This window comes from Bombina bombina, chromosome 3 (genome assembly GCF_027579735.1).
Source record: "Bombina bombina isolate aBomBom1 chromosome 3, aBomBom1.pri, whole genome shotgun sequence".
Classification (NCBI taxonomy): Eukaryota; Metazoa; Chordata; class Amphibia; order Anura; family Bombinatoridae; genus Bombina; species Bombina bombina.
The window spans coordinates 558,818,610-558,846,025 of NC_069501.1; the positions used below are offsets into that span (position 1 = coordinate 558,818,610).

Consider the following 27,416-nt stretch of genomic DNA (forward strand, 5'->3'; position numbering starts at 1 on the left):
TCCCTAAGTGAAATTGCTTGAAAGTGATGATTTTTGCAATTTTAGGGAAGTTTGGGGCCCTATATTTTTAAAATTCCACACTAAAAAGTTTCCATACTTTGTGATATCTTAGTGGGGTCATTGTTTGAACTAGCTGTGGTGAAAATGTAGTGGCACAATGGGGAATTTTGTTTTTAACGCTTAGAGAAATGCTGGAATATGACTTTTTTTTTTACATTTGAGTGACATTTATAACAAAAATGCTTGTTGTATTCATTAAAACATTTCTTATTAGCATATATGTATGGTACAGCCTTTAATAGTCTTAAGAAAGTACTAACAAATAAGTGTCTGATAGCTTGACTACTGTTTTAAACCTGTCTGATAGCTCCAAAACAGTGTCTGATAGCTTGACTTGGATTTTTAAACTGTCTGATAGCTTGACTCCAGTTTCAAATGTTACCTGGAAATGCTTATTATTTTAGAAATTTACTTTTAAACGAATGGGCACTATACTTTTGAAAAAAAAAAAAAATTTAAATTATGTAAAACGATATATACTGTAGTTGTTCTACTGTTATAGAGTTTCTGACTATGTCAAACCTTCATAAAACAAAAAATACGCTACTTTGTTCTTGTCTTGTCACGAACCTCAGGAAGTAGTGAAGTAGTTTTCCTTTTGGTCACTAGGTGGCAACGTTGAATTTCCATATTCGTTAGCAAAGCTAATTCTTTCTATCACCACATTGAATTTTGTTGGTGTGTGGTTAGAAAGTGTGTGCTGTGAGCTTGGAATTACTTTTGACTTATTGTCTACAAAGGTTCACTCCTAGACTGAAAGAGTGAAATTGAGGTAAATATATTTTAGAGACGAACAATAGAATGAATATCTTAAAAAAACGAAGATGGGGTGCTGCATGTGTGAGATGGTTATAGAATGGGGATCGACGTTACTGGTGAAGTGATTGTAATGTATGTTAAAGCATTAGTGTCAGAAACATCCTCAATGTGTCACAATTACAATGTTGCAATGACTATTACAATAGTGCATAGATATTGTTAGGCTTTCCCATTTCTTTTGACATCTTTAACCCAGTTGCTCTATCTTTTTGGATGTATATTGTGTTTTTTTATGCATGTGGCTTGATAAAAAAAGAAATGCCTGAAACACACCCACCTAAAGTTAGACACTTTTTCGTTATTCATTATTCAAAATCTAATGGGAATTTCCATGTTAAATAAAAACAAAAATATATATATAAAAAAAATAAGCTTTATGTCACATAATAAATACTACCCAACCATACCCCTGACTGAGCATAACAAAATATCAAAGTTAGGAATCTAACTAGGGGATTAGACCCCACAGGAGCCCCCTAAGTGCACTGCCCGATCCACTCTCATAGATGATATTGAACATACATGCATCATATAAACATCTGCCCTATTATCCAAGTAAACCCCAGGGAGCAGAATCCAATTACATCAAAGTTAGGACCCTAACTTAGGGAAAGGACCCTGCAAGAGCCCCCTAAATGCACTGCCACTATCCACTCTCATAGGTGATACACACATCATCTAAGCACCTGCCCTATAAAAACTAGGCTTAGTGATTACTACTCAAATATACCCCAGACTGAGTAGAATCGAATGATACTATAGTTAAAGGGACACTGAACCCAAAATTTTTATTTCGCTATTCAGATAGAGCATGCAATTTTAAACAACTTTCTAATTTACTCCTATTATTAAATTTTCTTCATTCTATTGGAATCTTTATTTGAAAAGCAAGCAAGAATGTAAGTTTAGATGCAGGCCCATTTTTGGTGAAAACCCTGGGTTTTTCTTGCTGATTGGTGGATAAATTCACCCACCAAAAAACAAGTGCTGTCCAGGGCTCTGCACCAAAAAAGGCTGGCTCCTTAGCTTAGATGCCTTCTTTTTCAAATAAAGATAGCAAGAGAGCAAAGAAAAATTGATAACAGGAGTAAATAAGAAAGTTGCTTATAGGAACAGTCAACCCAACAAATGTTTACTCATACAGATAGAGTTTATTAGGATAAATAGTTCAAACTGTAGCCCAGTTTTCGCTAAATATATAGTTTTCAAGTAAAATTACTTACTACATGTCCCGGCCGCCAGCCACCTCCTCTCCCCATCTTCCTCCCTTCCTCTTCTGCCAGTGATCACAGTAACTTTGCGGTCCTCCATGTTCCCATTTTTGGCGCATGCGCAATGTGCTGATTTTAGTGCAGGTGGTGTAATGGGAAGACTTTGTTCAACATGTAAATAAAAAATAACACTTCAGAATGGCCATCACTGTTATTTGTAAAGAAATAAATTCAATCATCATCATTCATCATCATTCATCATTCATCATCATTCATCCATCCATCCTAAAAAAAAAAATATATATATTTTTTCCACCTCTCCCAGAAGCATGCAATCCAAGCTTAATCAAATTAGCAGAACTTCCTTTCTGCCTATCTGTAACCGAATCCCACTAGCAAATGTCCCTTGCATGTTTCCTGAAGAATGTAACCTAACGGCCAATGTTGTCCTTTCTAGTTTGTTCTGCCGCTAGTAATGAACAGCAGTATGCTAATTGTACAACCATTGAACGGGTTAAAATCAATAAGATGGCAATATCCACACACAACAGGTGCACAAACATCTCTGTCTCTGCAGTGGCCCTGTAATCTCAGCCAGATAGGATAGCGTATCAATTGTACCATTCAAAAGCATACAGCCGACTACTAATGCCTCACACTGATTAAAGATACCTCTCTCCCAAACAAAACCAGCCTACAATAATTGACTTTTCTTTGCTCTTTGAACGACTTTTAGGCACTGAAGTAATATTTTCAATGAGTCAACCAGCATTTTATTGTTCAGTCCGGAGAAGTGATGCCAAAATGTAAAGTCAGTGAATGTGGGTGTAATTAGATAACTTCACATTTGGCAGGTCAGGAAGCTGTGACTTTATTTAGCAGTCAGTGTTTTGTGGCAGATGAAGATGTAGACAGAGAGCAACAGATATTTGAATACTAGAATGAATCAGAGCTGAACTGCTCTGTGACCGGTAAATGGAGAGAAGCCCACTGGTCCGCCGCATATGGGAACCGCTAGGAAACTGAGCAGTTATTTTTAGTTCCTACTTCAAAAGGCCCCCTGCACTAAAATCAGCACATTGCGAATGCGCCAAAATCGGGAACGTGGAGGATCGCAAAGTTACTGCGATCACTGGCAGAAGAGGAAGGGAGGAAGATCGGGAGAAGAGGGGGCTTTTAAACCTATATATTTAGCGAAACTGGGCTATAGTTTGAACTATTTATCCTAATAAACTTTATCTGTATGAGTAAAAACATTTTTTTCAGTTGACTGTCCCTTTAAAGGGACATGAAACCCATTTTTTTTCTTCCATGATTCAGATAGAGAATACAATTTTAAACAACTTTCCAATTTACTTATATTATTTAATTTGCTTCCTTCTCTTGATATCCTTTGCTGAAAGGTTTATCTAGGCAAGCTCAGGAGCAGTAGAGAACCTAGGTTCTAGCTGTTGATTGGTGGCTGTGTGTGTATATATATATATATATATATATATATATATATATATATATATATATATATATATATATATAGTGATTGGCTCACCCATGTGTTCAGTTAGAAACCATTAGTGCATTGCTGCTCCTTCAATAAATGATACCAAGAGAATTAAATAAATTAGAAAATAGGAGTAAATTATAAGTTGTTTAAAATTGTATCCTCTATCTGAATCATGAAAGAAATTTTTTGAGTTTCATGTCCCTTTAAAATTACATGCTCTCCCTGAATCCCGAAATAAAAAATTTGGGTTCAATGTCCCTTTAAGACCTTAACTTGGGGATAGGACCCCTCAAAAGCCCCCTAAATGCACTGCCCCTATCCACTCGCATAGGTGATAATGCAAATGAATATATATTGAACATAAATACATCATATAAACATCTGCCCTATAAAACTAGGCTCTGTGTCACTTAGTGACTACTATCCAAGTAAACCCCAGAGACACAGTACAGAGACACAGCAACACCACTTATAATGTCCAAAACTTCTTTTATTCCATATCAAGAAAGGGAGCAAACAGCAGGTAAAAAGAACAACGTTTTGGGTCAAACACCCTTATTCATGTTAATACATTGTATGTACACACAAGCCAACTTAAAGTGATGGTAAACTCTCCCCTTTTTAAAATCAGATCTGGAATGTAAGCGCTATTTTAGATGGAGTTTAATTCATTCGCTGTAATGAAGATGCAGTATAACATGCTTTTTAATATAGATATGAAATTCAAATACTGCATGCTCTTCCGCCCACTTCAAAAGTAAAATTTTCTGTGAGCTAACAGATTGAATTGTTGTCCAATCAGCGCTCTCCCCATATGGCACTTTTGTTGTAGCTAGAGCATTGATTGGAGAGTAATTCAATCATTTAGCTGACAGGAAAATTGACTTTTGAAGTGGGAGGTGTAACGTGGGGTATTTGAATTTCATATCTATATTAATAACTAAGTTATAGCGCATCTTCATTACACATGATGAATAAAACCCTATTTTAAAATAGCGCTTACATTCCAGATCTGATTTTAAAAAGGTAGAGTTTATCATCACTTTAAGTAACTAAGCAGGTGAGACCACACCTATTCAAGTAACACCTTAATTACACCTTTATATTTTTGAGACAACACCTATTCAAGTAACACCTTAAAGCAGTGCTTTCCAAACTGTGTGTCGGGACACACTAGTGTGTCGGCAGCAGTGTATAGGTGTGTCCCTGCTTCAGCACAAATTTGTTTAAATTTAATTCTTTTTATTTTTATTGTTTTTTGGTTTCTGACTTTCCACCTGCCTGCTACGCATATCACATGGTTGACACGTGATTGATACCTAGTGAGTCACAGATCATCTTAACCAATTGGCACAGCTCAGTAGGAACTATTCCCATTGGCGGCTTTGGTGGCACATTGGCTCCTGACTGCACGTGTAGTCTCCTTAATTGGCTCGTAACTGCACGTGTAGTCAGTGAGTGGGACAGCAGTGCGTTTGTAGCGTTGGCAGTAGTCAGTCGGACTCACAGAGCTCTGAGGGCTGCAGCTTAAACACTGAGCTGAAGTCAGTGGGGTTTTTTTGCAGCTAGCTCCCAGTAGTGCATTGCTGCTCCTGCTCTTGATATATGGATAGGAAGTGGAAGCTTAAAAATACTTGATGATGAAATGTGAGTGTCTTTATCTAATATTCCACCAAATATTCCGAAACTGTGTTCATCCCATCAACCTCATACATCCCATTAAACTAGTAAGTAGCTATTGGTGTTATTAAACTTTTTTAAATTCTTGCACATACTTACTGTTACTTGTATATACATTTTGTTATTATATAATTTATGCATGTCTCCATATCTCTTAAAACAAGTTAGTTTAACCTCCTTTTTGCTAGTACAACTGAATTAATTACTGTGTCGCGAAATGATGTAGGTTTAAAAAGTGTGTCACCAACATGAAACGTTTGGAAAGCTCTGCCTTAAAGGGACACTCAAAATCAAAATTTAACTTTCATTATTCAGATAGAGTATGCCATTTTAAACAACTTTCTAATTTACTTCCATTAACAAAATGTGCAATTTTTTTTTATATTTAAACATTTTGAGTCACCAGCTCCTACTGAGCATGTGCAAGAATAAGTGTGTATGCATTTGTGAATGGCTGATGGCTGTCACATGGTACGTGTATGCATTTGTGAATGGCTGAATGTCAGAAGAAAAATCTACTACTCATTTGAACTTCAGACTAAGTGCTATTGCATTGTCTTGTTATCTTGCATTTGTTGATTATGCAAAATCTACTGTGTTGACTGGTCCTTTAATTACACCTTTATGTTTTTGAGACCACACCTATTCAAGTAACACCTTAATTACACCTTTATGTTTTTCTGTTATATATATATATATATACTGTCCTCTAGTGTCTAGCACCTGTATAAACTATTTTGGGAAAAAAAACAATTTTTCTACAATTTAAAACACATCAAAACAGAAGTGGAAAGCAGCAGTTCTAACATATAGATTTACTCAAAGACAAATGCAAATATGTCAAATAGCTTTGTCAAATCCCTCTAGATCTCAATATTTATATGAATACGCTCAAATCCAGTTCCCTATTCATAACTTTGGGGATTAGTGACTCCAGTTTATTGATCCAAAAAGCTTCACGCCTTTTAAGAAGTAATTCCCTGTTACCTCCTCTTCTAGGAATGAGTACATAGTCAATAACCTGAAATCTCAATTGTGAGATAGTGTGGCCTTTTTTCAAAAAATGGTATGCTACTGGGGCATTAAGGTAATTGGTCCTAATATTCGACTTATGTTGTAGGATTCTGTCCCTGACCCGTTGGGTCGTACCCTTTAATCCTAAACTTCTGTCCTGTGAGGAAGTGGGTAAACCTATCCCCTTTAGTCATATTGTTACAATTTGAACAATTAAGACAGGGAAAACAGCCATTATTCTCAGAGGTTATAAAACCTTGCCTGCATTTCTTTTTACTACCCACATCAGCTCAAATTATCTTATCTCTTAAAGGGACACTCAATCAAAATTAAACTTTCATTATTCAGATAGAGCATGCCATTTTAAACAACTTTCCAATTTACTTCCATTAACAAAATGTGCACATTCTTTTTATATTTAAACTTTTCGAGTCACCTCACCAGCTCCTACTGAGCATGTGCAAGAATAAGAGTGTATGCATTTGTGAATGGCTGATGTCTGTCACATGGTACCTGTATGCATTTGTGATTGGCTGATGGCTGTCACATGGTACAGGGGGAGTGGAAAAAGCCATAACTTTTAAAATTGTCAGAAAAAAAAATCTACTTCTCATTTGAAGTTCAGACTAAGTGCTATTGCATTGTCTTGTTATCTTGCATTTGTTGATTATGCAAAACTACTATGTTGACTGGTCCTTTAAGCTGGAAAGTCTAGTATACACAGGCATAGGTGGCTGTTTAAAGACTTTCACTTCTGGATTACAATCACGCAGAATGTGCCAGTGTTTCTTTATTATTTTTTGTATTCTTGGGCTACAGGCATTGTACTCTGAAACAAATACCATCCTGTCAGGGTCCTTTTTTACTTTGGCTATTCTCCTTATTGACCCTTCCATTCGGTAATTTTAATACCTCCTTAATAACCTCCTCTTCCAAGGAATCATCCCTCACAATCTTTCTCACCCTGAGCATTTGGCTAAAAGGCAGCAAACTAATTAAAGCAGGGGCATGTGCGCTGGAATTGTACAGAAGGCTATTTCTGTCTGTGTCCTTTCTGTACAAATCTGTTTTTAGCAGACCCCCATCTTTATATACCTTAGTGTCTAAAAAGTTTATAGACTCTTCACTCCAGGACAATGTGAATTTTATGCTTTTTGTTGCAGAATTAAATTCCAGCACAAAGTGCTGGAGGGTGCCAACGTCACCCACCAAATGCCGAAGTTATCGTCTGTTATGCCACCAAGTGGCGCCACATATAAGAAAAAGTTTATTTTCATATACAAATCTTTCTTCAAAGGTATTCATAAAAATGATAGCATAGGTATTGGAGACGACGGACCCCATAGCTGTTACTTGTTTTTGCATGTAATATGTATCCTCAAACTAAAAGTAATTACAGTATAATATAATTTCAAGAAGTTCAATTATAAAATGTTGTTCTTATGAGAATCTATTACTTTTAGAAATAACAAAATGTATAGCATCTAGGCCGCTAGTATGGGCTATTGATGTGCAGAGGCTTACAATATATAGGCTGTACAAGATACATTTATCAATAGACCCAGATAAACTATTGATTTTCTCCAAAAAGTCATTAGTGTCTTTAATAAAATACATAGTTTGAGACACAAATGGTCTTAAAAGTGTATCTAGGTATATGGAGATGTTTGTAAAAATAGAGGCAGTGCCTGCCACAATTGGACGCCCAGGAGGGGTCTCCAAACTTTTATGCACATTTAGAGGTGTATAAAAAACTGGGGTTATAAACTCATCTTTAATTAAAAAAATCCTTAGTTTCATTGTCAACGACACCATTCAGGAATATGTGCAAAAACAAGGAACAGCTATGGGGTCCAACGTCACCCCTACCTATGCTTACGTAAAACGGACCCTGACAGGATGGTATTTGTTTCAGAGTACACTGCCTGTAGCCCAAGAATATAAAAAATAATAAAGAAACATTGGCACATTCTGAGTGATTGTAATCCAGAAGTGAAAGCCTTTAAACAGCCACCTATGCCTGCGTATACTAGATTTTCCAGCTTAAAGGGACAGTCTAGGCCAAAATAAACTTTCATGATTCAGATAGAGCATGTAATTTTAAACAATTTTCCAATTTACTTTTATCACCAATTTTGCTTTGTTCTCTTGGTATTCTAAGTTGAAAGCTTCACCTTGGAGGTTCATATGCTAATTTCTTAGACCTTGTAGGCCACCTCTTTTCAGAATGCATTTTAACAGTTTTTCACCACTAGAGGGTGTTAGTTCACGTATTTCATATAGATAACACTGTGTTCGTGCACGTGAAGATATCTGGGAGCAGGCACTGATTGGCTAGACTGCAAGTCTGTCAAAAGAACTGAAATAAAGGGGCAGTTTGCAGAGGCTTAGATACAAGATAATCACAGAGGTTAAAAGTATATTATTATAACTGTGTTGGTTATGCAAAACTGGGGAATGGGTAATAAAGGGATTATCTATCTTTTAAAACAATAAAAATTCTGGTGTAGACTGTCCCTTTAAGAGATAAGATAATTATAGCTGATGTGGGTAGTAAAAAGAAATGCAGACAAGGTTTTATAACCTCTGAGAATAATGGCTGTTTTCCCTGTCTTAATTGTTCAAATTGTAACAATATGACTAAAGGGGATAGGTTTACCTACCCCCTCACAGGACAGAAGTTTAGGATTAAAGGGTACTATAATTGCATTGCCTCCTTTGTAATTTATTTGATCAAGTGTCCGTGTGGCATAATTTACATTGGCGAGACGACCCAACGGGTCAGGGACAGAATCCTACAACATAAGTCGAATATTAGGACCAATTACCTTAATGCCCCAGTAGCATACCATTTTTTGAAAAAAAGGCCACACTATCTCACAATTGAGATTTCAGGTTATTGACTATGTACTCATTCCTAGAAGAGGAGGTAACAGAATTACTTCTTAAAAGTCGTGAAGCTTTTTGGAACAATAAACGAGAGTCCCTAATCCCCAAAGGTATAAATAGGGAACTGGATTTGAGCGTATTCATATAAATATTGAGATCTAGAGGGATTTGACAAAGCTATGTGACATATTTGCATAGTAAATCTATATGTTAGAACTGCTGCTTTCCACATCTGTTCTGATGTGTTTTAAATTGTAGAAAAATGGTTTTGATTTTTAAAAAATAGTTAAACACTAGACGACAGTATATATAACAGAAAACATAAAGGTGTGATTAAGGTGTTAATTGAATAGGTGTGGTCTCACCTGCTTACAGTTGGCTTTTGTGTACATACAATGTATGAACATGAATAAGGGTTTTTGACCCAAAACGTTCTTTTTACTCCCTTTCTTGATATGGAATAAAAGACGTTTTGGACATAAGTGGTCTCTGTACTTTGGTATTATCTGTTGAGATTAGCAGTTGCCCCTACACAGCGTGTACATACCTTGGGGCATTTGTGCTGGATATTAACTACAAGTAAACCCCAGAAGAGCAGAATCCAATGACATCAAACTTAGGACCCTAACTTGAAGATAGGACCCCGCAAGAGCCCCCTGAATGTACTGCCCCTATTCACTCTCGTAGGTGATAATGAAAAAACATGCATCTTTTAAACATCTAACCGAAAAAACTAGGCTTTGTGTCACTTAGTGACCACTACCCAAGTATACCCCAGACTGAGCAGAATCAAACAGCACCAAAGTTAGGACTGTAAGTTTGGGATAGGACCACTCGAGCCCCCTGAATGCACTGCCCCTATCTACTTTCATAGGTGATAATGCAAATACATACATCGTATAAACACCTACCATATAAAAACTAGGCTTTGTGTCACTTAGTAACTACTACCCAAATGTACCCCAGACTGAGCAGAATCAAATGACACCAAAGTTAAGACCCTAACTTGGGGACAGGACCCCTCAAAACAAGCCCCCTGAATGCACTGCCCCTATCCACTCTCATAGGTGATAATGCAACTACATACATTGTATAAAACATCTGCCCTATAAAAATAAAGCTTTGTGTCACTTAGCGACTACTATCCAAGTAAACCCCAGAGAGAGTAGAATCCAATTACATCAAACTTAGGACCCTAACTTGGGGATAGGACCCCGCAAGTACTCCCTAAATGCACTGCCCCTATCCACTCTCTTATGTGATAATGGCAAACACATACATTGTATAAACATCTGACCTATAAAAACTAGTCTTTGTGTCACTACCCAAATATACCCCAGACTGAGCATAATCAAATTACACCAAAGTTAAGTCCTTAAATTGGGGATAGGACCCTCAAGAGCCCCCTGAATGCACTGACCATATCCACTCTTATAGGCGATACATACATCATATAAAGAGCTGCCCTATAAAAACTCGGCTTTGTGTCACTTAATGACTACTACCCACGTATACCCCAGATTGAGCAGAATCAAATGACACCAAAGTTAAGACCCTAACTTGGGGATAGGACCCCTCTAAAGCACCCTGAATGCACTGCCCCTTTCCACTCTAATAGGTGATAATGCAAATACATACATCATATAAACATCTGCCCTATATAAACTAGGCTTTGTGTCACTTAGTGACTACTACTCAAATATACCCCAGACTGAGAAGAATCAAATGACACTAAAGTTAAGACCCTAACTTGGGATAGAACCCTTCAAAAGCCCCCTTAATGCACTGCCCCTATCCACTCTCATAGGCGATAAAGCAAATGAAGATATCATATAAACATCTGCCCTATAAAAACTAGGCTTTGTGTTGCTTAGTGACTACTACCAAAGTAAAGCCCCAAGAGAGCAGAATTCAATTACATCAAACTTAGGACCCTAACTTGGGGATAGGACCCCTTGAAGAGCCCCCTGGATGCACTGCCCCTATCCACTCTCATATGTGATAATGCAAATACATACATCATATAAACACCTCCCCTATAAAAACTAGGCTTTGTATCACTTAATTACTACTACCCAAATGTACCCCAGACTGAGCAGAAACAAATGACACCAAAGTTAAGACCCTAACTTGTGGATAGGACCCCTCAAAACAAGCCCCCTGAATGCACTGCGTTTGCCATTATCACCTATAAGAGGAAATAGTGGTAGTGCATTTAGTGGACTCTTGCAGGGTCCCATCCCCAAGTTACGCTCTTAACTTTGGTGTCATTTGATTCCTCTCTCTCTGGGGTTTACTTGGATAATCGTCTCTCTAAGTGACACAGTCTGGGGTATACTTGGGAAGTAGTCATTAAGTGACACAATGGCTAGTTTTTATAAGGCAGATGTTTATATGATGTACGTAGTTGCATTATCACCTATGATAATGGATAGGGGCTGTGCATTCAGGGTGCTCTACATGGCTTCTATCTCCAAGTTAGGGTCTTAAATTTAGTGTCAATCGATTTTACTCAGACTGGGGTATACTTGGGTAGCAGTTACTGAGTGACACAAAGCCTAGTTTTTATAGGTCATATGTTTAAATGATTTATATATTTGCGTTATCACCTATTGGTGTGGATAAAGGCAGTAGAGTCAAGGGGATCTTGCTGGGTCCTATCCCCAAGTTTGGGTCCTTACTTTGATGTAATTGGATTCTGCTCTCCCTGAGGTTTACTTGAATAATAGGGCAGATGTTTATACGATGCATGTATGTTCAATATCATCTATGATAGGGGCAGTGCAGTCAAGGAGCTCCTGAGGGGTCTAATCCCTAAGTTAGATTCCTAACTTTGTTATTATTTTGTTATGCTCAGTCAGGGGTATGCTTAGGTAGTAGTCATTATCTGACACAAAGCTTATATTTTTTATTTGTTTTTATTTAATATGGAAATTCCCATTACATTTTGAATAACGAAAAAGTGTCTAACTTCAGGTGGGTCTGAAAAAAGCATGTTGGCGCCATATTTTGCACTAATCTGAGAGGCAGTAAATGCACAATTAAACTTCTATCATTATAGTTAGAGCATGCAATTTTAAACCCCGTTTTCCCATTTTGTTAAAGCTAATTTGCTTTGTACACTTGGTATCCTTTGTTGAAAAGCATACCTAGGTAGGCTTAGGAGCAGCAATTCACTACTGAGAGCTAGTTGCTGATTGGCGGCTGCACAGATATATCTCTTGTTATTGGCTCACTCAATGTGTTCAGCTAGCTACCAGTAGTTCATTGCTGCTCCCGAGCCTAGACCTTTACAAAGGATGCCAAGGAACCAAGCAAATTAGAAAATAGAAGTAAATTGGAAAGGTGTTTAAAAATGTGCTCTATCCGAATCATGAAAGTATAATTTGACTTTACTGTCCATTTATACCTACAGTTATTTATAAATGTATTTGTGTTTATAATTTATATCTATTTATAGAACAAATGGCTCCTAAGCGGAAGCATAGCACTGAGGAGCAAGATAAAAGAGAAAAACTGGTAAGTCTGAATTTTCTATTGTTAAGAGCTGATGCTTTTATAATCTTTGGCATTTCATTTTTTTTTTTCTCTTAAAAAAACAAACCTGTCTAATATATTAAACAATGTCATATTCACTCTAATACTTTTAGGTCAAAATAACAAAAGACTAATACATCACTGTTATAAGATAATAATGTGTAAAGAAAAAACTTTTTTTATTTTAATGAATCGTTTGTATTTTTTTAAAGGGATAGAAAGGTCAAAATTGAAATGTGAATGGGTCCATTTAATAATACATACATTTTTCCAATATACTTCTGTTAGCAAAAATGTTTCTGGTAAAAATGACTGCTGTTTGCAGAGGCATACGCAGGTATGCTGTGCACCAGTAACACCTTCTCAGAGTCAGCAGTGGTTTATAAGAGACAAATTAAGTTTTCACAGACACAACTCACACCACAAGAAGCTCTCTGAGTTTGAATACTGATGCACAGGCCCTCACAGCATATATGCGTATGCAGCTGAAAAACAGTAATAGCTTTTACTAGAAGCATATTTGCTAATGGAAGTATTTTGCAATATGTTTTATTTAGAATTGAAATGCACACAAGCACATTTCAATTTTGACCTTGCTATCCCTTTAATGGAATAATCATGAAAGAATTATTTTTTTTTAATTTCGTGTCCAATTAAATAAAGTTAAATTAGTAGTGCAAGCCATTGGCAGCACAATTTTTTATTTTTTATTTTTTTTTAAATGCGGTCAGGATTGGCCAAGAAAAAAAGTAAAGCTTACCTTTTCTCTTGCAAGGTGTATCCAGTCCACGGATTCATCCTTTACTTGTGGTATATTCTCATTCCCTACAGGAAGTGGCAAAGAGAGCACACAACAGAGCTGTCCATATAGCTCCCCCTCTAGCTCCACCCCCCAGTCATTTTCTTTGCCGGCTCTAAGCACTAGGGTCTCTCTCGGGAGGGTAAAGTGAATGTGGTGTTAGAGTTGTAGTTTTATTATCTTCAATCAAAAGTTTATTTTAAATGGTACCGGTTTGTACTATTTACTCTCTAGCAGAAAAGTGATGAAGATTTCTGATGAGAGGAAAATTATTTTAGCATGTTGTAACTAAAATCCACTGCTGTTCCCACACAGGACTGAGGAGTACCAGAAAACTTCAGTTGGGGGGAACAGTTTGCAGGGTGATCTGCAATAAGGTATGTTCAGTCATTTATTTCTAGACAAGACTGAGATAATGCTAGAAGAGACTGACAATATCCCCATGAGGGGAGGGTAAGCTATGTTCACAGACTTAGTAAGGAATTGAATGCTTACATAATAGGGCTAATATACTGGTTGACACTCATTAAGGGCAATCGATTGTTTAGCTAGAAAAAATCGTTTTGCAAGACACTTTGAAAGCCCTTTTGGGTTCTTTCTGGGGTTATTACCCACATGGCTGTTTTTTATTCACTTAGGAGTGATTTAGTAGGCCTCACAGCTCTGGAGTAGAGTGGGAGGGGCCTAATTTCGCGCCTCAGATGTGCACTTAGAATTCCAGAGAAGTTCATGCTGCTTCACATGGAGGGTCCTGTTGCTGTTTGAGGACCTTTAAAGAAGCTATATTCCCCCAAATCTGATTCCTAAGGGCAGGTAGGGCCACAGCAAGGCTGTGGCAAGGTGCTGTAGTAATTTTAACTGGGTGTTTGCTTTAAGCTGCTCCGGTTTGGGCATTAAGGGGTTAATCGTTCTGCAACTTGTGGTGCAATCTTATTAAGGCTTTAGGTACATACTGTGAAAATTTCAAAAGGATTGCTGCATTTTTCACCGTTTTGTAAAATTGTGTGCTCTTTTTATCTCTTAAAGGCACAGTAACGTTTTTTCAAATTGTGTTTTTTATTTGATTAAAGTGATTTCCAAGCCTGTTTGTGTATACTACTAGTCTGTTAAACATGTCTGACACTAAGGAAAATCCTTGTTCAATGTGTTTAGAAGCCATGGTGGAACCCCCTCTCAGAATGTGTCCCACTTGTACTGATATGTCTATACACTTTAAAGATCATATTGTTGCACTTAAGAATGTGGCCCAAGATGATTCTCAGACCGAAGGTAACAAGGGTAGCCCGTCTGCCTCTCCCCAAGTGTCACAACCAGTTACGCCCGCGCAAGCGACGCCTAGTACCTCTAGTGCGTCTAACCCTTTTACATTACAAGACTTAGCGGCAGTCATGGATAATTCTCTTACAGCCTTCTTATCTAAACTGTCGTGTTACCTGCAAAGCGTGATAGCTCCGTTTTAAGAACAGATTATGAGCATTCTGACGCTTTGGTAGCTGTATCCGATATACCCTCACAACGCTCTGAAGTGGGAGCGAGGCATTTGATGTCTGAGGGAGAAGTCTCTGATTCAGGAAGGGTTCCTCCTCAGACAGATTCAGATACATTGGCTTTTAAATTTAAACTAGAACACCTCCGCGTTTTGCTTAGGGAGGTATTAGCTACTCTGGATGACTGCGACCCTTTGGTGATCCCAGAGAAATTGTGTAAAATGTACCTAGAGGTCCCTGTTTACACTGATGCGTTTCCAGTCCCTAAGAGGATTGCGGATATCGTTACTAGGGAGTGGGATAGACCAGGTGTTCCCTTTGTTCCCCCTCCTGTTTTTAAGAAGATGTTCCCCATATCTGACCCTGTGCGGGACTCGTGGCAGACGGTCCCTAAGGTTGAGGGGGCTGTTTCTTCACTTGCTAAACGCACAACCATACCAATTGAAGACAGTTGTGCTTTCAAAGACCCTATGGATAAGAAGTTAGAAGGTTTACTTAAGAAAATTTTTGTTCAACAAGGTTTTCTTCTCCAGCCTATTGCCTGCATTATTCCTGTAACTACTGCAGCCGCCTTCTGGTTTGAGGCGCTGGAAGACTCGCTCCAGACGGAGACCTCATATGAGGAAATTATGGATAGAATTAAGGCTCTAAAGCTAGCTAATTCTTTTATCACTGACGCCGCTTTCCAAATAGCTAAGTTAGCAGTAAAAAATTCAGGTTTCGCCATTTTGGCGCGCAGGGCGCTATGGCTAAAGTCCTAGTCGGCCGATGTGTCGTCTAAATCCAAGCTTTTGAACATCCCTTTCAAAGGAAAGACCCTCTTCGGGCCTGAATTGAAAGAGATTATTTCAGAAATCACCGGGGCAAAAGGCCATTCTCTCCCTCAGGACAAGTCCTTTAAGACAAAGAACAAAGCTAATTTTCGTTCCTTTCGTAATTTCAGGAACGGCCCCGCTTCATCCTCTACAGCTGCAAAGCAAGAGGGTAACGCTTCACAGCCCAAGGCAACTTGGAAACCTTACCAGGGCTGGAATAAGGGGAAACAGGCAAAAAAGCCTGCAGCTGCCACCAAGACAGCATGAAGGGGTAGCCCCCGATCCGGGACCAGATCTAGTAGGGGGCAGACTCTCTCTCTACGCTCAGGCCTGGTCAAGAGATGTACACGATCCTTGGGCGTTAGATATTGTATCCCAGGGATATCTTCTAGAATTCAAGGGTTCTCCTCCAAGGGGGAGGTTCCATATTTCTCGTCTGGCTACAGATCAGACAAAGAAAGAGGCGTTTTTACGCTGTGTAGAAGATCTACATACAATGGGAGTGATCCAACCAGTTCCAATCGTGGAACAAGGGCTGGGTTTTTACTCAAACCTGTTTGTGGTTACCAAAAAAGAGGGAACTTTCAGACCCATCCTGGATCTAAAAATTCTAAACAGAGTCCCATCATTCAAAATGGAGACCATTCGGACAATCTTACCAATGATCCAGGAAGGTCAATATATGACTACCGTGGATCTAAAGGATGCATACCTACACATTCCTATCCACAAAGATCATCACCAGTTTCTCAGGTTCGCCTTTCTGGACAAGCATTACCAGTTTGTGGCTCTTCCTTTCGGCTTAGCCACTGTTCCCAGAATTTTCACAAAGGTGCTAGGGTCCCTTCTGGCGGTACTAAGACCGCGGGGCATAGCAGTGGCGCCTTACCTAGACGACATTTTAATTCAGGCACCGTCTTTCCAAAGAGCCAAGTCTCACACGGAGATTGTGTTGGCATTTCTGAGGTCTCACGGGTGGAAGGTGAACATCAAAAAGAGTTCTCTTTCCCCTCTCACAAGGGTTCCCTTCCTAGGGACTCTAATAGACTCGGTAGAAATTAAAATATTTCTGACGAAGGTCAGAAAATTAAAACTCTTAACTACTTGCCGGGTTCTTCATTCCATTCCCCGGCCATCTGTGGCTCAGTGCATCGAGACAATCGGATTAATGGTAGCGGCAATGGACATAGTCCCTTTTGCTCGGATACACCTCAGACCACTGCAACTATGCATGCTCAAACAGTGGAATGGGGATTATGCAGATTTGTCTCCTCAAATTCAGTTGGACCAGGAGACCAGAGATTCTCTTCTCTGGTGGTTGTCTCAGGACCACCTGTCTCAGGGAATATGTTTCCGCAGGCCAGAGTGGGTCATTGTAACGACAGACGCCAGTCTGTTAGGCTGGGGTGCGGTTTGGGACTCCCTGAAAGCTCAGGGCTTATGGTCTCGGGAAGAAACGCTTCTCCCGATAAACATTCTAGAACAGAGGGCGATATTCAACGCTCTTCAGGCATGGCCTCAACTAGCTGCGGCCAAATTCATCAGATTTCAGTCGGACAACATCACGACTGTAGCTTACGTCAATCATCAGGGGGGAACAAAGAGTTCCCTAGCGATGACGGAAGTAACCAAAATAATCAGGTGGGTGGAGGACCACTCCTGCCATCTCTCAGCAATTCACATCCTAGGAGTAGACAACTGGGAGGCGGATTTTCTAAGTCATCAGCTCAGCTGACTCGGCTATGGGGCACTCCAGAATTGGATCTGATGGCGTCCCGTCAGAACGCCAAATTTCCTCTCTACGAATTTCCTCTCTACGGGTCCAGGTCCCGGGACCCCAAGGCGGTATTGATAGATGCTCTAGCAGCGTCTTGGTCCTTCAATCTGGCTTATGTTTTTCCACCGTTTCCTCTCCTCCCGCCAGGAGAAGGCTTCAGTGATTCTGATAGCACCTGCGTGACCACGCAGGACTTGGTATGCAAACCTAGTGGACATGTCATCTGTCCCACCATGGACACTGCCAATGAGACAGGATCTCCTAATACAAGGTCTGTTCAAGCATCCAAATTTAGTTTCTCTACATCTGACTGCTTGGAGATTGAATGCTTAATTCTATCAAAGCGTGGTTTCTCTGAGTCAGTTATAGATACTCTGATTCAGGCTAGAAAGCCTGTCACCAGGAAAATCTACCATAAGATATGGTGGAAATATCTTTGTTGGTGTGAATCCAAGGGTTACTCATGGAGTAAGATTAGGATTCCCAGGATATTGTCCTTTCTCCAAGAAGGATTGGAGAAAGGATTGTCAGCTAGATCCTTAAAAGGACAAATATCTGCTTTGTCTATCCTGTTACACAAGCGTCTGGCAGACGTACCAGACATTCAAGCGTTTGCTCAGGCTTTAGTCAGAATCAAGCCTGTCTATAAACCTGTGGCTCCGCCATGGAGTTTGAATCTAGTTCTTTCAGTTCTTCAAGGGGTTCCGTTTGAACCTTTACATTCCATAGACATTAAGTTGTTATCTTGGAAAGTTTTGTTTTTGGTAGCTATGTCTTCTGCTCGAAGAGTTTCAGAATTATCTGCCTTACAGTGTGATTCATCTTACCTGGTGTTCCACGCAGATAAGGTGGTTTTGCGTACCAAGCCTGGTTTTCTTCCTAAAGTTGTTTCTAACAAGAATATTAACCAGGAAATAGTTGTTCCTTCTCTGTGTCCTAATCCATCTTCGAAGAAGGAACGTCTTTTACACAATCTTGATGTAGTTTGTGCTTTAAAGTTCTATTTACAAGCAACTAAGGATTTCAGACAAACATCTTCCTTGTTTGTTATCTATTCTGGTAAGAGGAGAGGTCAGAAAGCGACTGCTACCTCTCTTTCCTTTTGGCTGAAAAGCATCATCCGTTTGGCCTATGAGACTGCTGGCCAGCAGCCTCCTGAAAGAATTACTGCTCATTCTACCAGAGCAGTGGCTTCCACATGGGCTTTGAAAAATGAGGCTTCTGTTGAACAGATTTGTAAGGCAGCGACTTGGTCTTCACTGCATACTTTTGCCAAATTTTACAAATTCGATACTTTTGCTTCTTCGGAGGCTATTTTTGGGAGAAAGGTTTTGCAAGCAGTGGTGCCTTCCGTTTAAGGTACCTGTCTTGTTCCCTCCCTTCATCCGTGTCCTAAAGCTTTGGTATTGGTATCCCACAAGTAAAGGATGAATCCGTGGACTGGATACACCTTGCAAGAGAAAACAGAATTTATGCTTACCTGATAAATTACTTTCTCTTGCGGTGTATCCAGTCCACGGCCCGCCCTGGCATTTAAGTCAGGTAAAAACATTTTTTATTTAAACTACAGTCACCACTGCACCCTATGGTTTCTCCTTTTTCTTCCTAACCTTTGGTCGAATGACTGGGGGGTGGAGCTAGAGGGGAGCTATATGGACAGCTCTGCTGTGTGCTCTCTTTGCCACTTCCTATAGGGAATGAGAATATCCCACAAGTAAAGGATGAATCCGTGGACTGGATACACCGCAAGAGAAAGTAATTTATCAGGTAAGCATAAATTCTGTTTTTATTGGCTGACATAAGCATCAATCAGCTGACAAGACATTGCTAAATTGTTATTGAAGAGTGTAAATGTAAACTGTTGGAAGTGTTTCCCACCTTTAAAGTAACGTTTCCAATCACACAAACTAATCAGCTCTCATCAAAGATGTTCTCTTTTTTTAACCCATTCAAAGGGATTTAATAAAGCTCTGCATCTTTATACTGGGCGAAGCCATCTTGGTACCTACATATAATTGCATCCTGTGGCAGAAGCAGTGCACTTTCACAGATCAGTACTGACTTTTTGATATCTGTACCTTGCACTTTGGGTTAGCTTGCACAATAGAAAGCAAAAGATTCACATTTTTGTTGGTTTGTTTACAAAGTTTAAAAGTTAAAGGGACAGTCTAGTCCAAAATAAACTTTCATGATTCAGATAGGGCATGTAATTTTAAACAATTTTCCAATTTACTTTTATCACCAATTTTGCTTTGTTCTCTTGGCATTCTTAGTTAAAGGGACAGTCTACTCAAAATTAAGCTTTCATGATTCAGATAGGGCATGACATTTTAAACAACTATTCAATCAACTTTTATCATTAAATTTGATTTTTTTTCCCATGGTGGTATTTTTCAAAAGCTAAACCTAGCTAGGCTCAAACTGATTTCTATAAACTGCATGTCTGTCAAAAGCACTGAGATAAGGGGGCAGTCTGCAGAGGCTTAGACACAAGGTAATCACAGAGGTAAAAAGTATATTAATATAGCTGTGTTGGTTATATAAAACTGGGGAATGGGTAATAAAGGGATTATCTATCTTTTTAAACAATACAAATTCTGGTGTAGACTGTCCCTTTAAAAGCTAAACCTAGGTGGTTCATAAATCTAATTTCTAAACCCTTGAAGGCCGACTCTTCTCTCAGGGCATTTTGACGGTTTTTCACCACTAGATTGTGTTAGTTCATGTGTGTCATATAGATAACACTGTGCTCACGCACGTGGAGTTCCTATGAGCCAGCACTGATTGGCTAAAATGCATGTCTGTCAAAAGAACTGAAATAAGGGGGCAGTTTGCAAAGGCTTAGATACACTTTTAACCTCTGTGATTATCTTGTATTAATATAACTGTGTGTGTTATGCAAAACTAGGGAATGGGTAATAAAGGGATTATCTATCTTTTAAAACAATAACATTTCTGGTGTAGACTGTCCCTTTAATTAGCAAATATAAAACGACCTTCAAATACTATAGAGAAATGCAGCCACTGCAAAAATGTACAGCCCCTGCTCTGTATTTTGCATACTAAACTGAAATGCATAATACATCTTGTTACGAAGACAACAATGTCGCTAATCTATGAATGTGCACCTCTCACTCAGTACAAGAATAGTTAAACTCCAAGATGGCGGTGCACAGTGTGATGATGCAGAACTTCACTAACCAGTACTTGTGATGGGTAAACTTTCCAATTTACTTCCATTTTTTAAATTTGCTTAATTCTCTCTGTATCCTTTGTTAAAGGAGCAGCAGGGCACTACTGTGAGCTAGCTGAACACATAAAGTAAGCTAAGGACAAGAGGCATATATGTGCACCACCAATCACCGGCTAGTGTGTTGCACTGCACAAGACTAAATCCGTCTCATTTCCAGATGCGGCTTGCAGCTGCCATCTTTGGCATTCGAATCAGCCAGAAATAGTTGAATGCACATGTCTACTAGGTATGTTTTTCAACAAATGATACAAAAATAATTAAGTAAATTGGAAAGTTGTTTAAAATTGCATGTTCTTTGTGAAAAGTGAAAGTTTTATTTCGGCTTAACTGTCTTTTTAAATCTTCATGATAACTCCCTTTTTTTTTTATTAAAGGGACATTATAGTGGAAAAATTGTAATGTCTAATTCATTAGAGCATGTCATGTTAACACTAGTGGCTCTGCAATGCTATTTTCTTTATCCCCTGTAAGGGATTTAAACGCATTAATAAAGTGCCTCTTGAGAACCATAAAGGCTGTGACACACTGCAAGCGATGCGGCGCGAGGCGAAGCAGCTGCTTCGCTCCGCGTCGCATCGCTTCTGAAGTTCAGATATTTCATCTCTGAGCGCTCAGCTACGCGACCTGACGCAGCAGAGTGCTCAGAGATGAAAAGGCAGGACACACTGAGCGCGCACAGCCGCATCTACACGCTGCGCACCGCTCCGCTTGCAGTGTGTCACAGCCTTAAAGCATTGCTGGTCACCCAGTCAGCAGATGTAGTTGATTGGGTCGTATCCGCTCAGGAATTTCAGCATGTAATTTTTTTCCACTATAACCGCCTTTTAACATTACCAGTTGTATCATTTTGTTTACTTTTTCTCTTTTCTTGCACCTGCAGAGTGCTATGTTAGATAAAGAGCGTCACAGCCGTCCATTGCCCATCGACCCAAAAAGCATCCATATGTGGGATCCTATCACAACTGAAGATACTAAAGAACCAGAAAAATCTGCACTGGAGACAGATAGTCAATCTACATCCAGAATAGGCAAGAATGATTGGTGTTCTTGCTCCAACTGCATAGCAATGCCTACAGAAGAAGAATCTGTGTGTTGCAGAGAGATTAGAAATATTGATCCTCATTTACCTAATGAGAATTTGTGTGTATGTGATGCACATTTTGTCCAGACATACCTGATGAACAGAGCACATTTAAAAGAGCTACACCGTTATGCTTCAGGATTTAAGAAGCTAAGGTTACCTAGTGTTAATGCATTGCAAGAAATGTAAGTATCCAGTCTGTGTAATGTTTGTATGCATAATGAATGTGTATATAATATATAGCCTTACGTTTGTGTATTTTACTTTGTAAAAATAGAAAGCTTACAAGCAGCAACATTTCTAAATATGCAAAACAGAAAGAGGGCGCCTCAAATGGTGCAGTACTTTCAAATGATGTAAATATATATACTCATGTTGTGAGCTCGCTCGCCTCAGGTGCAGTAATAAAGAGGTCCAGACCAGATATTTATCAATCAAGGGCTCACCTCAGGAGAGGTAATCTTTATTACACTGTTGCAACAGTGTCCCAGCACAAAACACAGCAACGCAAGACTAACACATTTTCATATACATGCATTTTTATACTATTACAGTAACTTACAAAGCAGAGAGCTAATTGGCTGATAATGATTGGCCAATAAATCTCACGTGATTAGTGGTTGCTAAAAAAACTGGTTCTCTATGTTAGAATTAGTAAGAGATGCTTTCTTGGAATTTGGCCAGATACTAATTGGGTTGGAAAAATAATACTAGACAAAGAGGCCTTGATTTTAAGACATTTAGAAAACAATCTATGAGAAAAAGCCAAAACAAAGTTATATGTATGTGTAACTTATTAGGTTAGAAGCAAGTTGTTAGAAAAATGCAGATACGTAGCTTATTAGGTTATAAGTGAATTGCTGGAAAATACAGAAGTAATATATCTGCAGTTTCAGAGAAGAGTTCAGTAAAAGAAAAGGAAAAGTTTGGTTAGACATATAAAATAATGAAAATAGAATAAGCAGCTCATAACACTCAGAATAAAAATTACTCGCAATACAGGGAGTACTAAGGAGTGCAGGTCTGGCAGACTGGACCATTAGGCACCATCCAGCAAGCTTATACTCCGGTCACCTTCAGGGAAGTAACAAGTTCTCCAGATAACAGCCTGTTCCCTTGATTGCCGTTATAAAATCTCTACCTAAAACTGCATTGAAGGTTATTGCAAACTCCATCCCCACAAATCATCAGCCTCCGTTTGTAAATTGACACAAGAGCTATGTTGTGTTGGTACTCTTGGCCAAAAGCTTAATCACACAGTCCGGAAAGTAGCATAAAAGCAATAAACATTTAATAAAAGCTTATAAAAACACTCACTTTTATATAATGAATTAAAGCATGTCATTTTTTTTAATGTTATGGCTCTTTAAATTACAGGGAAAGGGGGCAAAATAAAGGGGGGGTATATACCGGTTTTCATATAACTCATGTAATAGATACTACTATAAAGAAGAATATGCATAGATACTGATCTAAAAATCCAGAATAAAATATTTTTAAAACTTACTTAGTTTCCAGTTTATCACTGTTGATGAGGTTAGTCTGGGACACCAAATGAAAAAGGGGCTGAGAGCAGATCCTTCCCCCTCCTTCCCTCCCCTGCTTATGAAAAGACCCATTATACAAAAAGTAGCAAGCAGGAGTCTGTATACATCTAAAACTTTGGGGCTTGGTTAGGAGTCTGAAAATCAGCACAATCTTATTTAAAAATAAGCAAACCTATACATTTTTACAAAACACTCCCAGGTGGGCTATATAAATGGATCATCTACAAAACATTTATGCAAAGGGAAATTCTAGTGTACAATGTCCCTAAGTCTCACACTGTTTAATGGCATTTTAAAGGGACACTGTATTAGTCATACGAAAGAGCAGCATTTAAACATTTAGGGTTTTTTTTAGCCTGAAAAATGTGAAGTAACCGCGTTTGATTTTACATTTGAACTAAAATACCAGAGTTACTTGTGCACATCATACTTCTGGTTATTGGCTTTTCCTTCACATTTTTACATGTTTAGATGAGATTTGTTGTCAAGGTAAATTCACAAAATGTTAAGAATATAATTAAAAATATGATGCAAAAAAATATGATTTATGGCTAAAGGAAATTAACCCCTTAAAGACCAGTGCTGTACCCTGTACGACGATGGTCCTTAAAGGGACAGTATACATCAAATGTTATATAGCTGCATGTAATAGGCACTACTGTAAAGAATAATATGCCCAGATACTGATCTAAAAATCCAGTATAAAACGTTTAAAAACATACTTAGAAGGTCCCAGTTTAGCTCTGTTAAAAATGTTAGCAGGAAAACTCACTGAAAGTGGGTGTAAAGCAAAAAAAAAACACTCCCCCCTCCCCCTTTTTCTGCATATGAAAAGACTGTTTACACAAACAGAAGCAAGTTGTAGTAGGAATACATCAGTATACTTTAAAACTTTGGGCTTGGTTAGGAGTCTGAAAATCAGCGCAATGTTATTTAAAAATAAGAAAAACTATACTTTTTATATATATATATATATATATATATATATATATATATATATATATATATATATATATATATATAAAAAACTTTATAGGCTACATAAATGGATCACCTACAAAACATTTATGCAAATAATAATCTAGTGTATGTCTCTTTAAGCCCTTAAAGGGACAGTCAAGTCCAAAAAAAAACATTTTAATGATTTAAATAGGGAATGTAATTTTAAACAACTTTACAATTTACTTTTATCACCAATTTTGCTTTGTTCTCTTGGTATTCTTAGTTGAAAGCTAAACCTAGGAGGTTCATATGCTAATTTCTTAGACCTTGAAGATTGCCTCTAATCTGAATGCATTTTGACCACTAGAGGGCATTAGTTAATGTTTCATATAGATAACATTGAGCTCATGCACGTGAAGTTACCCTGGGGTGAGCACTGATTGGCGAAAATGCAAGTCTGTCAAAAGAACTGAAATAAGGGGGCAGTTTGCATAGCTACAAGGTAATCACAGAGGTAAAAAATGTATTTCTATAACAGTGTTGGTTATGCAAAACTGGGGAATAGGTAATAAAGGGAAAGAAAATTCTGGTGTTGACTGTCCCTTTAAAGGGACATTGAACCCACATATTTTTTCATGATTTAGAAAGAGCATACAATTTTGAACAACTTTCTATTTTACTTCTATTATCTAATTTTGCTTTGTTCTCTTGCCTTTGCTGAAAGTATATCTAGAGTAGCTCAGTAGCTGCTTTTTGGTGGCTGCACATAGATGTCTCGTGTGATTGGCTCACCCATGTGCATTGCTATATCTTCAGCAAAGGATATCTAAACAATGAAGCAAATTAGATAATAGAAGTAAATTGGAATGTTGTTTAAAATTGTATAGAAACAAACGAAATCCATGGCGTGCGGCTGCATTAGACCTGAACCACAATGGTAAAGGCTATCCAATCAAGAAGCTCAAAAAGCAAAGTGCCATAGATGCGGGCGATCAACTTACTGTCAATAGTACTGAATAACAAAGTGCAGGCACTGCTGGTGTGAGATGCAATAAAAAACAGTCCTTTATTGGGCTTCCATAAAATACAAAAAATCCATACGGATGGCAGACACACAGACAAGAGGGACAAACAGCCTGGCGCGTTTTGCGCCCCCTAGTGGTGCTTAATCATAGGCATTATTTTAGTTTAAAATTGTATACCTGAATCATGAAATATTTTTTTGTTTGTTCAGTGTCCCTTTAAGGACCAGCATTGTATCCTGTACGACGCTGCTGTCCTGGGCCTCTCTCTGCCGCAATCTCACTAAAAGTAACAAGTTTGCGCTATTTCTGCACGCCCCAGTGCAGAAATAGACTTGCAGAGGTACCGATGCAGATACGGACACTCTGCGCCCCTCTCTACATTGGGCAGCAGTAGTGCTGATCGTTTGTAGTGTGGGAGGGTTAGAAGGGAAGCGGGTTGGCGGCGCATCACGCAAGGGGGGCTTGACTGCTACGCTACAGAATGTCTTTTTTTTTTTTTTTTTTTTTTTTTGGAGCAGCAGTGAGTGGGAGGAAGGAAAAGGAGGGAGAAGGGGGGCCTTTTATAGTGGAGGGGGTATTAGAGGGTGGAAAATCGATTTGGGAGCATTATAGGGGGGCAGCTACACTACAGAAAAGTTTTATTAACCCCTTAGTGACCAGACCATTTTTCAATTTTCTTACCGTTAAGGACCAGGGCTGTTTTTACATTTCTGCGGTGTTTGTGTTTAGCTGTAATTTTCCTCTCTCATTTACTGTACCCACACATATTATATACCGTTTTTCTCGCCATTAAATGAACTTTCTAAGGATACCATTGTTTTCATTACATAATATAATTTACTGTAAAAAAAATATATATAAAATATGATGAAAAAATGAAAAAAACTAAACTTTTTTTTTAACTTTGACCCCCCCCCCCAAAATCTGTTACACATCTACAACCACCAAAAAACACTCCCCTACCCATAATCCCAAGTCATTCTCTTTGCCTCTGTCAATGGAGGAGGTGAAGTTTGGTGTCTGAAGAAATGAATTCCTTTTTCGGGTACTTTTCCCTGCAAGCAAGGATTTGGGTTTAGCTGATTCCACGTCAATCTCTTCAGTAGAGTAGTGGTAGCTTTTAAGCAGTTAGGAAGTTGTGTGGTAGTCCTTGCTGCCCATAGTACAGAAAGCCAGAGTTTGTTACTCTGTTCTTTCCTTTTCTACAGGTCTCTGTAAGGAGTATGTGTCCTTTCACGCCTTGTGAGCTGTCTTTCTGCCGGACAACTAGACTGCAGGTAAGTGCTTTTGTCTTCTAGGTCTTGGAGACTTGCACTTCAGAATAATATGGCATATGTAGTAGATGGGGACATTTTTAAAATCCTTTATACAGGATTTTCTTTGGCAGTGGGCAGGTACATTATGTAGGTTGAGACTAGGGGTTAATCTTCCCTTTATTGGGACGTTTTTCCTCTTTGGGCTAATTTTGTTGAAATACTTTTAGTATGTGTGTGGCTTATGTTTTATACAGGGATTTATGTATAAACTTAAAATTCGCAAGTTGGTTTTCTTTGCTTGCTTTGCTAGAACAGGCTAACTGACAGACTGACTGACGGTGTTGTAGGCAAAGGGAAACGTGCGCCTTTACTTGCTGCGTAGTTTCCTCTCTCTGCCAGTCATGTGACTTCTCTCTGCTGTTGGATATTCACGGAGCGAAGCAGCGTCATTGAATTTCAGTCTCTTCAGTGTCAATCTACTATATGATCGTTTTAGAAACTTCTGAAAGCCAAATTTTGTATAAGTGTTAAAGGGGCATGAAACCCACATTTTTTCTTTCATGATTTAGAAAGAGAAATCAATTTTAAACATCTTTCTAATTTACTTCTATTATCCAATTTCTTTTATTATCTTGATATTATTTGCTGAAAAGCATATCTAGATATGCTCAATAGCTGCTGATTGGTTTCTGCACATAGAAGCCTTGTGTGATTGGCTCACCC

At 38.6% G+C, this 27,416-nt stretch overlaps 1 protein-coding gene across 2 annotated transcripts in view; it reads left to right on the forward strand.

The window, feature by feature from the left end:
* Positions 1 to 726: 726 nt before the first annotated feature.
* Positions 727 to 27,416, forward strand: part of LOC128651795 (P2X purinoceptor 7) — a 45,441-nt gene continuing 18,751 nt past the window's right edge. Inside the window, exons 1-4 of one of the 2 annotated variants that reach the window (XM_053704779.1) lie at positions 727 to 832; positions 12,635 to 12,693; positions 21,000 to 21,068; positions 21,723 to 22,108. In XM_053704779.1, the coding sequence (XP_053560754.1) occupies positions 21,729 to 22,108 (380 nt within the window). In that variant the 5' untranslated portion in view covers positions 727 to 832; positions 12,635 to 12,693; positions 21,000 to 21,068; positions 21,723 to 21,728. The remainder of the gene's footprint in view (positions 833 to 12,634; positions 12,694 to 20,999; positions 21,069 to 21,722; positions 22,109 to 27,416) is intronic. The other variant, XM_053704778.1, reaches the window with a different exon arrangement.